The sequence below is a fragment of the Halichoerus grypus genome, chromosome 5 (assembly GCF_964656455.1).
Source record: "Halichoerus grypus chromosome 5, mHalGry1.hap1.1, whole genome shotgun sequence".
Lineage (NCBI taxonomy): Eukaryota > Metazoa > Chordata > Mammalia > Carnivora > Phocidae > Halichoerus > Halichoerus grypus.
The window spans coordinates 167,125,280-167,141,496 of NC_135716.1; the positions used below are offsets into that span (position 1 = coordinate 167,125,280).

The window sequence follows — 16,217 nt, forward strand, 5'->3', positions numbered from 1 at the left end:
AAGTCAGCACTATTCGGCCTGTTATCTCGCCGAGGCTCGAGGCTCGAGGGTCAGGAGGCGGGAGGCTCCGGGCGCGCTGGCCGCCCCCGCCCGGCCAGCTCGCGGCGTCCACTCCCCCTGCCCACAGGCCGCCGCCGTGGCCATCTCCATGCCCTCACCCAGCCCCTCTCCTGGGTGCCCCCTGCGCCTCGCCCCTGTCACCCTCCCGCCCCTCCAGCGGTGCTGCTCTCCCCTTCTCGGGCCCTCCTGGTCTCACTTGCACTCTGAGCCTCTGACCATCCTCTCCACCTGCATCTCCACCTCCCTGTCCCCCCGCCCCCCCCCCGCCCCGTGAGCCCCTCCCCATCACCAGGCTCTGCCTCTGTGCTTTTGTGTTCTTGCATGCCTGTCTCACAGTTTCTGTCTGTCACTGCCTGTCTCTGTCTCTCATGTCTCTCTGTCTCACTTTCTCTCCCTCTGTGTCTTTTCCTCTCCCTCTGGGTTTCAACCTCTCTCTCTCTCTCTCTCTCTCCCCCTCCCTCGCCCTCTCTTTCTCTCTCTCTCTCTCTCTTGTGTGGTCTCGGCTGGTGTCTGCAACCAGAACAAATCTCCCCCAGCCAACACCCCCTGAACAAGGAGGCCAGAGCAGCTAATGGGAAACATGTGATTCTGCCTTGCGCCTGGAGCACCGTGAAGGGAGCCTCAGTCCCAGCTCAGCCCCCCCTTGTGCCCCCCTCTGCTGCATTCCCCCCACCACACCGCCCCCACTCCCAGCATCTCCCCCAGCCTATGCGGGTGCCCCCGGTTATTCCCATTTCGGGGTGGTGGGGTGCTGGCGTTTATCAGTTGGGGAGTATCAGGTTGTGGAGGGGCTGGGAGCAGCTTTCCTCCTGAAGTCCATCCAGCCCGCAGGGCCAGGCAGACCCCATGCAGACTTCCCCCCCACCACCACCACCACCATATGTAGGAGAACAGGGCCAAGATGAGCTGAGCTATGGGGGCCTGGATGGGGGGCAGCCAGTCCACCCCCACTGGAGGGCTCTGGGGCCACCCAGATTCCCATCTTTTCCACCCTCTTGGGCCTCTGCGGAGCTGCAGAGGTGGGGGCTCCCTGAGGGCTTGGGAGCTGCCGGGCTGCATTTCTGTGCCCACCCAACCACGGGGAAAGGGGGGATGGATCAGAGGAGGGAGGCTCTGGCAGGTTGGAATTCTCCTTCTCTGCCTGTGGATAAATTGTCCCTAATCCAGGCTTGGGGAGTTGTCTGGCTCCTACAGAGAGAGAGAGAGAGAGCACGCAGGAGATAGGGAGGGAGGAGGGAAGCAGGCACACAAACACAGTGACACAGACACACACTGTTTCACAAAGGGTCTCTTGCATGCAGTGCACACGCACGCGCGCACACGGCCTGAGGAGTTACACAAAGGTACCGCACGAACACGGAGGCTCGGCTGTGCTGCCGGGCACACTGGGGCACACGGACCCTCTCACACATGTTGACACTGACACGTAGTGCTTTTGGCACAGACACAGTGATGTGGCCCAAGGACCCACTGACACGCAGGCCCCCAGTGACGAGGGTAGACAGACCCACGCACGGGCATACTGACCCCCAGCGAAACAGACCCACGGGAACACCGGGACCAGTCACGCTGTCAGCCGTGACCCTGCAAACCCAGAAAAAGGCAGGAGGTAGGAAGGAGGTAACACTGATCCACAGTGACACCAGTGCCCGCAGTCACAGGCCTCGAGATGGGAAACCTGCAGGGACAGTGGAGGATCAGCCGCGCGCCCGCACCCTAGCCCCCCCCCCCCGCCCCACGCATCCAGGGAGCTCGGAGACAGGCAGAAGCCCGTTGAGCTCCTGACACAGCGAGATGCAGAGAGCCAGGCAGAGCGTGTGCACACACACACAGGCCCACTCCTACCCCAGCCATAGCTGGGGTCAGGGTGCTTCCAGAAAGGCAGACACACGCTTCCGTGTCCTCGCAGGCGTGCAAGCACAGGCTCAGCTGGGCACACACACAAAGCTGAACAGATGCAGATAAACACACCCACACGTATAACTGAAGATACTGAACCCAGGTACACATCAGTCCCTCTCTGTCTCCCTCTCTCTCCCTCTCTCTCCCTCTCCCTCTCCCTCTCTCTCTCTCTCTCTCTCTCTCTCTCTCTCTCACACACACACACACACACACACACACACACACGGCTAACCACATACACCGTAACTGAGCAAACGTAGGGTCCCATGCATGTACATTCTTAGACACACGTGTACACACGCGGATTTAGAAATGTGCGGAAGACTGCATAGACCCAGGAGCCCACATACAGGTGTATTTACCCAGACAGCGGAATGCTCAGGAGCGCGCGTCTATACAGGCGTAATCTCTACCACACATAAAAATTCCCAGGCAACCAGAGCCCACAAGCAGTCCATGAGGCCTGGTTCCCAGACCCCCTCTGGGCTCCAGTACAGACCTCTGGGAGGCAGACAAATGGGCAGGAAGCAGGAGGGTGGTGAGAAGGGCCATGGTCATTAAAGAAAACGAGACATAACCAGTTGCTGATGGAGAAGAGTAAGGGCCAGCTGCATATACACCCCGCATGGAAATCTGCGTTCCCCGTGTCTTTTAACAGCGGTTCTCACACCTGCATTCTAAATAAGCTGTTAGCATATATAGTCTACCCAAAGCATTCCTTCCCCATTCATAAGATCTCCCCATTTTATAGATGAGAAAACTGAGAGCCAGAGAGGTTAACTGACTTACCCAAGATCCTGCGGTGAGGGTTGAGCCAAGGACTGTCTGGCTCCCAAAGGTCAGGTTCTTTTCCACCATAGCATGCGTGTTCATGTTCATGCATGTGTGTACCTACATGTACAAAGATACTGCTTCCCAACAGGAACCTGGGGTGTCAACAGATAGGCTCGCAGTTCCCCAGTGAGATGAGGTTGTAGGCGATTTCATTGTATTCGAAAGTAGACCCCATCCAGGCTAGCCTCCTGGTCCCTTTATCTGGCTCATCCTGTGTCTGTGCTTATGCCTGGGATGTTGTGTTTGCTTCCACAGATGGGAGCTTGCCTACCTGTCTACCCATCGGCCTGGACCCCAGAGCCTGCCCAGCTAAGTGCGTGCAGAGGGCCCCGGTTTCGGGGCAACTCTCAGGCGGCCGCAGAGACCACCCTAGAATCACTGGCAAAGACAGGCCTTTCCTGCTGAGCCAGACCTTGTCTACACAGCCTGCTCAGGTAACAGTGTACGGGGAAGCCAGGTCTGTGCCTGGGCCACCCCTAGAAAGTGGGGATCAGGGGGACTTACTTCCCAGTCTTAGCAGGAATCCCCCCTCCCAGCTTAGGCCAAAGAGAGGCACTTTATAGAATCAAAATATATTAACCCAACTTACTCAAAACTCCCCACTATCCAGAAAGGGGAACTGAGGCCCATGGATTATACAGCAAGTCCCCCGGAGTCCTGCCTCCTAGTCTGGGGACCCTTCCCGGCACCTTGTTGACCTGAGAGAACTGGGAAGTGAAAGGGGTTGTGACAGTGAGCAGAACTCAGGGCAGAGATGGAAACCAGAGTAGTTGATGTGTGCTCCTGACACGCACACCCCCCCCCCCCCAGGACCCCTGTCTGCTGGAGTCTGTGGAAGCAGAGAGCTGGGAGGCCAAGGTGAGATGCCGAGAGGACCTGGGTAGTTCAGGTAGGCCAGGTCACCCTCATCAGATGAGGTGGGGTGGGGGCAGGACCTGCCTCCCTACTCCTGGCCCCAATTAGCCCACCCAGGCTCTAGAGCCACGGAGGCCAGGTGGGGCTGCCCTGCCCTGCAGAGGCAACTCCCTGAACTGACACACGGAGCCTGCGGGCTCCAGGAAGCTCCCTAGAGCCCAGCCTGCCTGGGGACTCCACCCAGCTTCCAAAAGAGCATTCCTGGGGCCTGAGGTCTAGGGGTGGGGCCTCCTGAGATGGTAAGGGTGGGAGGTGTGGCTATGGGAGGATGCAGGGCTCTGTGTACCCAACTGTAAATGCACAGGGCATCGTGTGTGCAAGCCCTCAGGCTTGTGTGCAAACCGGTGTGTGTGGGGCTCTGTGTTTAGGGACACAGGGTTCTGTATGCAGGAGTTACATAAGTGCACTGGGCTGGGGGACCTTTGAGGGCTGTTGTAAGTACTACAGGGGAGTGGTGAGTGTGCAGGATTCAGAGTGTGTCCTGGGTAGGTGTGGGAATCCTGGAGTGTGGTGGGGGCCACACCGGATGGTGCATGTGTGCAGGGCGCTAGTGCACAAGGGAGAGATGTGTAACCAGGAGTCTGAACACACTGGGCCGATGTGTGGGCACACTGGGACGGTGTGGAATGTGCACACAGGATCTCTCCGCATGTCACTGGGGAAGCTGGCGCTCAGGGTTCTGGGTGCACGCTTGCGGGTGGTGTGTGCATGTGGCTCCGTTTGTGCTTTGGAGGTGGGCTGGGCAGGGCTTCAGCTGAGCAGGGCTCAGCAGTGCCCAGCCTTGTGGCCAAATCGCTGAAGTCACTTCCTTTCCAGCAGCAACTTTCCAGGAGGAGGAGTTCTTCAGACCTGGGCGGGGAGGGGGGGGGCGGAACGAGGAGCTCTCAGGGGAAGGAGGTGGGCGGGGGTGAGAGGCTGTGGGGAGGGCCTGGTGGGGCTGGAGGAGGGGAGTCCTCCGGGAGACAGAAGGAAAGACTAGGACAGGAGTCTGGAAGGGCCAAGGGCAGGAGGGGATGGGGGTGGAGCAGGGCGGGAAGCACAGTCCCTGGGTGACCTCGGAGGGAGGAAGGGAGGGCCGCCAGGCAGGGTGACCCTCAGGTTCAGCCAGAGCTGGCCGTGGTGCCCGCAACACCTGGCACCCAGGGCAGGGGGCTGGCAGGGGGCGGGTCTAGGGAAGACCTGCTTGCCAGGTGCCCCGCTCTGGGCAGGAAGGGGGTGGGCGAGGGCTGCACAAAGGAGCTCTGTGTGGCTGGGGGTAGGGTGGGGTGGGGTGTGCTACACTGTTGGTGCGGGGGGGCGGGGGGGCTGATGACTCCTGGAGGCCAGGCGGGACTTGCTTCCCCTTGGGGGCATCGGTGGCTCTAAGGGGACACCTAGTGGCGAGGGAGGGTAGTGCGTTTGGATGACTGAGGTGGGAGGGGATGAAGAAGCTGGGAGGGGGTAGATTAGAAGTCAAAAATTAGAACTGGTGATGAGGATTGGGACTGTTGGAGGAGGCTGCAGGGGAGGGAGCTGACTCTTTGGACAGTGAAGAAGTTTGCACGGGAGGAGCTCAACAAACCTAAATTCAGACTCCAGCTCTTCAATGTCCTGGCTGTTTGTCCTCAAGCGCATCACTTAACCTCTCTGTGCTTCTATTTAAATGCCAAATAAGTGACAGCTGCTGTTATTATTTTCATTTTCATCATTGTCCTTTTTGGTAGGATTTTGGGCTGGAGTCCGGTTGGAAGAAGATCTTTGGGCACTAGCGGGTGGGTGGGACAGGACTGAAGGAGATTGAGAGGGGTGCTGCAGGTCCTGAGGGATAAAGGCCCCAAAGGGAGGTGATCGGGAAGGGCTCACAGCAGTAGTAATAGCCCCCTTGATACACTGTTTTCCCTTTGAGGACATCCCTGGGCCTTCAATCTGGGCTGGGAGGGAAATGGTGTGGGGGGAGGAGTGTGCAGGCTGGAGAGAGGGTCATGAGGCCGGAAGTGAGAGCTGGGGCTGGCAGCCTGGCTCCCCTGGGGAGGCTGGGGGTGGGGGAGGGGGAGGCGGGCTGGGGAAGGGGTGGGGTGGTCACAGCCGCTGCGGGGGAGGGTGGGGCTGGGGACTCAAGGATGTGGGCTGGCGCTTCCCGGCACTGTACACAGCAGGTTGGGGCCCCCAGCCCCCTCCCAGCCGGTTGGTGTCCCCATGGGCAGGCTCAGACACACTGACCCAGAAGCAGACTGTCAGACAGAAGGACCCCTTTGACTTTGTTCACAGACATGGGATAGGTGGTGCCCTTGGGAGGGGTCCAAGAAAATGGCCGCCTGGGTGTGGTGGGGAGGGCAGCCGGCTGCTTCCCTCAGATCCTGGAGGCCGCAAGAGAGAGCCGTGGACAGAGTCAGGAGGTCTGGCAGGAGGACATGCCCAAAGGTCTTCACGGGTGGGTGGAACAGAAGCAACCACCGGAGAGGAGGTTTTCCCTTCTGCCAAGATCACACCCTCGGGCCCCAAGTGGGAGGTCTCCAGAGCAGGGAGGCTTGGTGAGCCCCACCCTCAGGAAGGGAGGCATCTGAAAGACTCTCAGGAGCCAGGGGTCAACCATGCTGTTGGAAATGGGACTTGGAGATGCCACGGTCTGCGCCCCTTCCCTCCTTTGTGAGGTTGTTACCCACAGTCCTTCTTGCAAGAGCAACGGGCGAGAGAGCCTGGCCTGGGAGAGAGCAGGACCCTGCGTGATGGAGTGGGCAGGACAGTGAGGAGCAGCCGAGGCCTGGGAACCGCCGAGCAAAAAGGGACAGTAGACAGATGGTTGTTCTGTCTGGATAAGCAAGAGAAGGGCTCTCTCTCCCATGCCGTTTTGTGACCTGGGGCAAAGGCCCTTTCCCTCTTTGTATCTCAGTTTCCTCATCTGTAAAATGGGAAGAGCACAAGGTGGCACCAGAACAGGGTACCCATGGGGAAGCGGATTAAAAATACAGATTCCCAGATGTCCCTTCAGATCTGTGAGTCAGACTCCCCTGGACGAGGGCCTGGGTATCTGGAATGTTACACAGCTCCCCCAGGCCCAGGGTTTGGAAGCCAAATGGCTTGGCGATTTTAAGGTTCCTCCCAGCCTTAAATTAGACCTCAGCTCTAGGAGCAGCGCTTTCAGGAGTGGCTGAAGGAAAGCTGCAGGAGCTGGGAGGGGAAGCAGGCTTTGGGCTCAGGGCAGAATTAGGAGTCCTGCCACTTTGCAGCTATGTGACTTCAGGCAAGTTCCACAACCACCACTCCGAGCCTGTTTCTTCTGTAGCACAGGGATAATCAGCCCTGCCTCCCGGGTTGCTGGGAAGATTCAGTGGGTCATATGTGTGGAAATGCTTTGGATGTTGCAAATCGCTGCCCACCACGGGGGAGTGGAAGAGTGTTCCTTCCCACACCATCCTGTCCCCGAGTTGGCTCCGTGGTCTTCCTGTGGGGTGACAGCCCTGGGTGGTATGGTAGCTGGTGGGAGTCTACACGTGTCGGGGGTGGGGGGTTGACCCTGGGGATCAGGTCAGAGCCAAACACTAAGGAGTGGTCGGGGTCAATCTTTAAGACCCTCCCCGTGGTCTGGGCCCTGAGTCCCTTGGGAGTCACACATGCCTGGATTTAAATCCCAGCTCTGCCCTGACCAGCTCAGGGAGTTAGTAAATATTTATGTAGCATCCAAAGCCCAGGCCCTGGGGTCAGGGGATACAGCGGTAAACAAGACAGACACAGTGCCTGCCCATGAAGGGCCCACACTTGCGGGGGAGACTCACCGAAAAGCTAGTCATACAGGTAGTTGGTTGCAATCATGATAGCTACTGTGAAGTGGAAGTAGAGAGGACTCAGAGAGCGCGCAGCAGGGGCCAGACTGTGGCCAGAGGTGCAATGGGGGGAGGGGGGGTCAGAGAGGGCCTTGCTGATAAATGTGGGAGAGGGGTCAGAGAACATCCCTTTCCACATGCTTGTCTCGCACCCTCTCTCCACACCCTTCTTGGGTCCCACCTTTGGGTCTGGAGAGGAATGAGAGAGAACCACATGGGAAAAGGCAGGGCTGATTGCTCTGTGCACCTTGTTCATTCATTCATAAGAAATAGTAAATATTTCTTGAAGCACACTTGTGGGCCACGTGCTGATCAGGGTGTTGGGAGATAAACACAGAAGCGGACAGACAGAAATTCGTGGTGCTCACCACCTTCCAGTGGCTGGTTTCCTCCTCTGTAAAGGTGGGGATGATAATCATACTGATCTCAGGTTTGCAGGGGGCTTAGATGAGATAATCCACATAAAGTGCTTATCAGTCCGTTGTTTGGCAATAGAGAAAGTGTCCCCAAAGTGTGTGAGCTTTTATTGTTGTTGACTCCCTGGTATGATTGTCACACCTCTGACCTGAGGCACTCTTCACTTTTTCTTTACAGCTCTTATCCCACTAATAATTAAATCATTTATGATTATCTGATCACTGTTTGTCTACCCGGTCTTTGTGCAAAGTAGGCACTCCATAAGTAATGAGTGTATGAATGAATGATGTTACTTCATCTCTGAGCCTCCATTTCTTCATCTGCAAGACGGGGTTATTAATAGCCCCTACCTCACAGGATTTGTATGAAGAATTAAATGAAGCGATGCCTGGACAGCTTCCAGCCCAGTGCCTGGCGCGCAGTAGGTGCTCACTAAACCTGAGCTGCGATGGTCCTTTCCAGGCGCTGTCCACACCCCGAGGCCTGGGCTCAGGCCGAAGTTGCTCCACAGCTCCCCCAGCTGACAGCCAGCACCTGGCAGAGCCCCCAGGCACGGGGGCCCTCTCTCTCCCAGGTCAGCCGGGTGTGCGTACTGGAGCTGGGGGCGGTGTGTGGAGGAGCCCGGGCCGGTGGGCAGTGAGTGGTTGGGCTGTGGCCGCCTGACAATTCAGATCCCCTGTTGCCTGTCTTGTTGCCCACAGAGATCTCCAGTGTGACAGCCCAGGCGGCAGAGCCGAGGGTGAGTGGCCAGGCTTCTCCTGAAATGGGCCGGGGGAGGGGGGTACAATAGGGAAAAGGTTACACCCTGGATAGGATTTCCTGGCCTTCTCCTCAAGTGTGATCTGGAGTGGTCGCGCCAGCCTGCTGCTGATGGCCTTCCCTTGCCAAGGCAGGCATCCTCCTCTCCCTGAGCCTGTAGCCAGGGTCTAGAAGTGGGTGAGCTGCTGACAAGTGGAACCAGGGCCCCTGAGGGGTTCCTGGTGCATGCGATGGTTCGGGAAAAGGCTGGGAGTCAACGGGGTGGGGGGGAGGGGGGGACGGAGCTTGAGGGGACTCCCAGGAGGGGTGACGGGCTCACTGAGGAGGATGCGGGAAGCTGAGGTCTTGGACATTCGGTGAGGGCCCTCTCGCCCGTCCTGCCCCACAGGTCCTGGTCCCGGCTTCTCGCACCCTCATGTCAGCCCCGGCCCCGCCCGGCGGCCCGCGGAGGACAAGGTCAGGATGCGTGTGAAGCCCCAGGGCCTGGTGGTGACTTCCAGTGCCGTGTGCAGCTCTCCTGACTACCTCCGGGAGCCCAAGTACTACCCCGGCGGCCCCCCCACCCCACGGCCCTTGCTTCCCACCCGGCCCCCTGCCAGCCCACCCGACAAGGCCTTCGCCCACACCTTCTCTGAGAACCCACGCCCACCCCCACGCCGGGACCCCAGCACCCGGCGCCCACCAGTCCTTGCCAAGGGGGACGACCCGCTGCCCCCGAGGGCAGCCCGTCCCGTCTCACAGGCCCGCTGCCCCACCCCCGCGGGAGACGGCAACAGCTCCCAACGGCGCTGGGACAACGGGCGGGTGAAGCTGCGTCCCGTGGTGCGGCTGATTGACATCATGAAGGACCTGACACGGCTCTCCCAGGACCTGCAGCACAGCGGCGTGCACCTGGACTGCGGTGGCCTCAGACTCAGCCGCCCCCCTGCCCCGCCCCCCGGTGACCTGCAGTACAGCTTCTTCTCCTCACCCAGCCTGGCCAACAGCATCCGCAGCCCCGAGGAGCGGGCTGCCCCCCACTCCAAGTCGGAGAGGCCCAGCCACCCCCTCTATGAGCCTGAGCCCGAGCCTAGGGACAGTCCCCAGCCTGGCCAAGGCCATAGTCCTGGGGCCACGGCCGCGGCCACCGGGCTGCCCCCGGAGCCTGAGCCAGACGGCCCCGATTACTCGGAACTTGCTGATGCCGACATCCTCAGCGAGCTGGCCTCCCTTACTTGCCCCGAGGCCCAGCTGCTGGAGGCCCAGGCCCTTGAGCCACCATCTCCTGAGCCAGAGCCTCAGCTCCTGGACCCCCAGCCCCGCTTCCTGGACCCACAGGCACTAGAGCCGCTCGGGGAAGCTTTGGAGCTGCCACCCCTGCAACCTCTTGCTGATCCTCTGGGGCTGCCAGGCCTGGCGCTACAGGCCCTGGATACCCTGCCCGACTCCCTGGAGTCGCAGCTGCTTGACCCTCAGGCACTTGACCCCCTGCCCAAGTTGCTTGACGTCCCTGGCCGCCGTCTGGAGCCTCAGCAGCCCCTGGGGCCCTGCCCACTGGGCGAGCCCTTGCGCCTGGACTTGTGTTCACCCCATGGCCCCCACGGGCCTGAGGGTCACCCCAAGTACGCCTTGCGGCGCACTGATAGGCCAAAGATCCTGTGTCGCCGGCGGAAAGCTGGACGGGGGCGCAAGGCAGATGCCGGGCCGGAGGGCCGCCTGCTGCCCCTGCCTATGCCCACAGGGCTGGTGGCCGCCTTGGCCGAGCCCCCGCCACCGCCGCCTCCACCACCTCCTGCCCTGCCGGGCCCGGGCCCAGTCCCAGAGCTGGAGCCAGAATCTTCCCAGACTCCAGGGGTCCCCAGCCGCAAAGGCAAGTGCCGGGGCGTGCGGCGCATGGTGGTGAAAATGGCCAAAATCCCCGTATCGCTGGGGCGGCGGAACAAGACCACGTACAAGGTGTCCTCCTTGAGCAGCAGTCTGAGCGTGGAGGGCAAGGAGCTGGGCCTGCGCGTGTCCGCGGAGCCCACGCCACTGCTGAAGATGAAGAACAATGGACGGAACGTGGTGGTGGTCTTCCCCCCCGGGGAGATGCCCATTATTCTTAAGCGGAAACGCGGCCGCCCTCCTAAGAACCTGCTGCTGGGTCCTGGCAAGCCCAAGGAGCCGGCAGTGGTCGCGGCCGAAGCAGCCACCGTGGCCGCGGCCACCATGGCCATGCCGGAGGTGAAGAAACGGCGGCGGCGGAAGCAGAAGCTGGCCTCCCCGCAGCCGTCGTATGCAGCAGACGCCAATGACAGTAAGGCCGAGTACTCCGACGTCCTGGCCAAGCTGGCCTTCCTGAATCGCCAGAGCCAGTGCGCTGGGCGCTGCTCACCCCCCCGCTGCTGGACACCCAGCGAGCCCGAGTCGGTACACCAGGCACCCGACACCCAGAGCATCTCCCATTTCCTGCACCGGGTGCAGGGCTTCCGACGGCGTGGCGGTAAAGCAGGCGGTTTTGGTGGCCGGGGTGGGGGCCATGCCGCCAAGGCGGCCCGATGCTCCTTCAGTGACTTTTTCGAGGGCATTGGCAAGAAAAAGAAAGTGGTGGCAGTGGCAGCTGCTGGCGTCGGGGGCCCCAGCCTCACCGAGTTGGGGCACCCACGCAAGCGGGGCCGGGGGGAGGTGGACGCCATGACTGGGAAGCCCAAGCGCAAGAGGCGGTCCCGGAAGAATGGGACTCTGTTCCCAGAGCAGGTGCCTAGCGGCCCGGGCTTTGGGGAGGCCGGCGCCGAGTGGGCCGGGGACAAGGGTGGCGGCTGGGCCCCTCACCACGGGCACCCAGGCGGGCAAGCCGGCCGAAACTGTGGGTTCCAGGGGACCGAGGCCCAGGCCTTTGCCTCCACCGGGCTAGAGAGCGGGGCCTCAGGCCGCGGCAGCTACTACGGCAGCGGCGCACCTGCAGGCCAGGCCGAGCTCAGCCAGGAGCGCCAAAACCTCTTCACCGGCTATTTTCGCTCACTGCTCGATTCGGACGACTCCTCCGACCTCTTAGACTTTGCCCTCTCAGCCTCTCGCCCCGAGTCCCGGAAGGCATCAGGCACCTACGCAGGGCCCCCCACCAGCACCCTGCCTGCCCAGCGGGGCCTGGCCACCTTCCCCAGCCGGGGGGCCAAGGCCAGCCCCGTGGCGGTGGGCAGCAGCGGGGCTGGTGCGGAGCCCTCCTTCCAGCCTGTCCTGCCCGCTCGCCAGACCTTCCCGCCGGGCCGGGCGGCGAGCTACGGGATAACTCCAGCCACTTCAGACTGCCGGGCAGCCGAGACCTTCCCGAAGCTGGCGCCCCCGCCGTCGGCCGTGGCCCGCTCCCCGACCGCCCACCCGCCCGCCAGCACCTACCCGCCTCAGTACGGTGGCTACGGGGCCGGACAGAGCGTTTTTGCCCCAGCGAAGCCCTTCACGGGCCAGGACTGCGCTAACAGCAAGGACTGCAGCTTCGCCTACGGCAGCGGCAACAGCCTGCCTGCCTCCCCCAGCAGCGCCCACAGCGCCGGCTACGCCCCGCCGCCTACGGGGGGCCCCTGCCTGCCACCCAGCAAGGCCTCGTTCTTCAACAGCTCCGAGGGGGCCCCCTTCTCTGGCTCAGCCCCCACGCCCCTGCGCTGTGACAGCCGGGCCAGCACCGTCTCTCCCGGCGGCTACATGGTACCCAAGGGCACCACGGCCTCTGCCGCCTCCTCCTCCTCCTCCTCCTTCCAGCCCTCGCCTGAAAACTGTCGGCAGTTCGCGGGGGCTTCTCAGTGGCCTTTCCGGCAGGGCTATGGAGGCCTGGACTGGGCCTCAGAGGCCTTCAGTCAGCTCTACAATCCCGGTTTCGACTGCCACGTCAGCGAGCCCAACGTGATCCTGGACATCTCCAACTACACGCCACAGAAGGTGAAGCAGCAGACGGCCGTGTCCGAGACCTTCTCCGAGTCGTCGTCCGACAGCACCCAGTTCAATCAGCCGGTCGGCGGCGGCTTTCGGCGCGCCAACAGCGAGGCCTCGAGCAGCGAGGGCCAGTCGAGCCTGTCCAGCCTGGAGAAACTGATGATGGACTGGAACGAGGCATCCTCTGCCCCCGGCTACAACTGGAACCAGAGCGTCCTTTTCCAGAGCAGCTCCAAGCCGGGCCGTGGACGGCGGAAGAAGGTGGACCTGTTCGAGGCCTCACACCTGGGCTTCCCGTCATCCGCCTCGGCCACCGCCTCAGGCTACCCGTCCAAACGGAGCACCGGGCCCCGGCAGCCGCGGGGTGGACGGGGTGGTGGGGCCTGCTCAGCTAAGAAGGAGCGGGGCGGGGCGGCCGCCAAAGCCAAGTTCATCCCCAAGCCACAGCCCGTCAACCCCCTGTTCCAGGACAGCCCGGACCTCGGCCTGGACTACTACAGTGGGGACAGCAGCATGTCACCACTGCCCTCCCAGTCGAGGGCCTTCAGCGTGGGTGAGCGAGACCCTTGTGACTTCATGGGACCCTACTCCATGAACCCGTCCACTCCTTCTGACGGCACCTTCGGCCAAGGCTTCCACTGCGACTCGCCCAGCCTGGGTGCTCCTGATCTAGATGGCAAGCATTTCCCGCCTCTGGCCCACCCACCCACGGTGTTTGACGCTAGTCTGCAGAAGGCCTACTCACCCACCTGCTCGCCCACGCTGGGCTTCAAGGAAGAGCTGCGGCCGCCCCCCACAAAGCTGGCTGCCTGTGAGCCCCTCAAGCACGGGCTCCAGGGGGCCAGCCTGGGCCATGCGGCTGCAGCCCAGGCCCACCTCAGCTGCCGGGACCTGCCGCTGGGCCAGCCCCACTACGACTCCCCCAGCTGCAAGGGCACGGCTTACTGGTACCCACCGGGCTCAGCTGCCCGCAGCCCGCCCTATGAAGGGAAGGTGGGTTCAGGGCTGCTGGCTGACTTCCTGGGCAGGACGGAGGCCGCGTGCCTCAGTGCCCCACACCTGGCCAGCCCGCCGGCCACACCCAAGGCCGACAAGGAGCCACTGGAGATGGCCCGGCCGCCTGGCCCGCCCCGTGGCCCTGCCGCCGCCGCCGCTGGCTATGGCTGCCCGCTCCTTAGTGACTTGACCCTGTCCCCTGTGCCGAGGGACTCGCTGCTGCCCCTGCAGGATACCGCCTACAGGTATCCAGGCTTTCTGCCGCAGGCGCATCCCGGCCTGGGTGGGGGCCCCAAGAGCGGCTTCCTGGGGCCCATGGCGGAACCTCACCCTGAGGACACATTCACCGTCACCTCCCTGTAGTGCCAACTGAAGTGCCGACTGGACCTCGAGGTTTTGTTCCTGGGTGAGTCTGGGGGTGTGGGTGGAGCGGGCGGAGGCCTGGGCAGGCGACGGCGGGGCTGGGGTGGGGGATGAGGACATTAGAGCTTGGGCAAGGGGAAGGCGTACAGTGATGAGCGGGAAGGATTTAAGGACAACATCGGGGACCCCCGATAAGAGGAAGTTGGGATTCAGGAAGGCGTCCGGGATTAGATGTTGGGGACAGTCTTCAGGAAGAAGACCTGAGGATGCACTCTGGTGGGGGCCAGGCTGAGGGTGTGGTTACTGTGTCTTGGTCACACTCTGCCGGGGCTTTACAAAATGGCCTGAAGTATCTTTCCTGGTCTCCTGGCGCCCACCCAAAGATTATTTTTCACTGTCTTTGACCTGAGGTGGGCTCAGAGTGGTCAGAGGCAGGTGGGATAGGGATCCAGAAGTGAACAAGGGAGGCTGGGATCCCGCTGTGCCTCACAGCCCACACCCAGCAGGTCTATCCCCAGGCAGGACACTTCCTACCTAGAAAAAACCAGTCCCTTTCCTGCAGCCAAATGCTTTTCCAAGAGTTCGGTTAAGTTTTGCTAGATGTTTAGATACTGTGTTTATCAGGCGTGTGTCCTCATGAGGTGGAATCAAAGTTTTAGTATTCTCAAGATCTTGTTTAAGGAAAATAAAAGAGGGAAAAATGCCCCCAAAATGGGTAAAAAGGGACAAGGTCGGAAGAATCGTTTTCTCGAAGCACGAGGCGCTCCAGAAAATACAGCCCCAACTGGCCCATCACATCCCATTCTTGGGACAACAGAGGTGTCACAAAGTTGCCTCAGATGTGGTGGGGAAGTGGCCTAGGGGCCTGTCTGAGCCCCTCACCCTCCACCTCTCCTGCCACTGCAGCCTCCTGGGAGTGCCTCTTCCTGGAGAAGGAATAGCAGGGCTCCTGGAAAGTCCCATCCCTGCCCTGGGGAGGTCATTCAAGGCCAGGGTGACTCAGGGTCCTGAAGTCGTGTCAGTGGAAACTTATTATCCCTTTTCTGCCTGACCCCAGGTCCCTTGGTGCCTGAAGGTGGCAAAGGGCAGCACGTGGGAATCAGAAGGCCTGGGGAAGGACCGTTCCCCAATTGGCCACCAACATGCTCCATGTCCTTGACCATGCTTTTACTCCCTCCAGCCCTGGGCCTCTGTTTCCCCATCTGTTCAAGAAATTCAACTTTGATAATCTCGTAGGTTTTGCAATTCTGTGTAGCATAGACAGTGGACCAAACTTTTTTTTTTTTTTTGGCAGCCTATTTTCCTCCTAATGAAGCCAGGCCAAGATTAAAATGGCCTCCCATTCCCCGTGCGTCTCACTGCAAGCAGCAGAGCTGCAGATCTGAAGCAGGCCAGGGAGAAGCTGCTTAGGGTTTAAAATGTCAAACTCTTGATCCTTCTCACTGGAGGGGAGATGTCTCCTGGATAATCCAGAAATGTGAAATAATCCAAAAACCGTTCCTCCTGGGCTCTGGATGGGAAAATAAAACGAGTGTGGGGGCTGGGTGTTTGAGCAGGTCACAGCTCAGTGAGATACATAATGGAACCATCCAGTGAGGCCTGAACACAGGAGGAACTGGGATGCCATCCAGCCCCACATTCTGGCCACACTCTCCACTCCGGGCTGGGAGTTGACAGCGCTGTCCTCAGACTGATGCATTCAATTGTTCTGGAGACATCTGTCCGGCACCCACCATGAAGCAGGCATGGGGGGGGCACCCCAGTGAACACCACAGATGAGGTCCTGGTCCTCAGGGGGCTTCCAGTTTAGAGAGAGAGACAGTACGTAGACTGACACGAAGGAATTTGGTGAGGATTACGATAGGAAGGACCGCGAGAGAGGAAATAGCTAGGAGGTTGTGAGAACCTGCAGCGGGCTGACTGCATCCTGAAGCTGATGCCTGAAGGATGAAGGGGCATCAGCTAGACAGGGAGTGGGAAGGACGTTCTGGGCAGAGGGAACAGCAGTGGGTGAAGCCCTGGGGCAGGAAGGAGCTCAAACTTGAGGAACCGATAAGAGGACAGTAATTCCTCACTGAATGAGTGAGCAAGGCAGGCAGGGCACCGGAAGGAGTTTGAACCATATTCCAAGACCAGTGGGGAGCCATTGAAGAGTTACCAGCTAGAAGGTCCCCCCCTCCCGCACACACACACACACCACAGGGCAAGTGCTGAAGGAGGGCGACCTCGGTCACCGCAGGCAGTGAGCGTTTTGACGTGGGGCGCTGGAGAAACTGGTTCGGCTCC

The 16,217-nt window shown here is 60.8% G+C and overlaps 1 protein-coding gene across 6 annotated transcripts in view; it reads left to right on the plus strand.

The window, feature by feature from the left end:
• Positions 1 to 16,217, plus strand: part of AHDC1 (AT-hook DNA binding motif containing 1) — a 64,801-nt gene that overhangs the window by 40,169 nt on the left and 8,415 nt on the right. For 4 of the 6 annotated variants that reach the window (XM_036114296.2, XM_036114293.2, XM_036114294.2 and 1 more), the window contains 4 exons: positions 3,052 to 3,230; positions 8,391 to 8,502; positions 8,630 to 8,667; positions 9,076 to 13,974. In XM_036114296.2, the coding sequence (XP_035970189.2) occupies positions 9,150 to 13,931 (4,782 nt within the window). In that variant the 5' untranslated portion in view covers positions 3,052 to 3,230; positions 8,391 to 8,502; positions 8,630 to 8,667; positions 9,076 to 9,149 and the 3' untranslated portion in view covers positions 13,932 to 13,974. Of the gene's footprint in view, positions 1 to 3,051; positions 3,231 to 8,285; positions 8,503 to 8,629; positions 8,668 to 9,075; positions 13,975 to 16,217 lie in introns of all 6 variants that reach the window. The other 2 variants (XM_036114297.2, XM_078073589.1) reach the window with 2 other exon arrangements.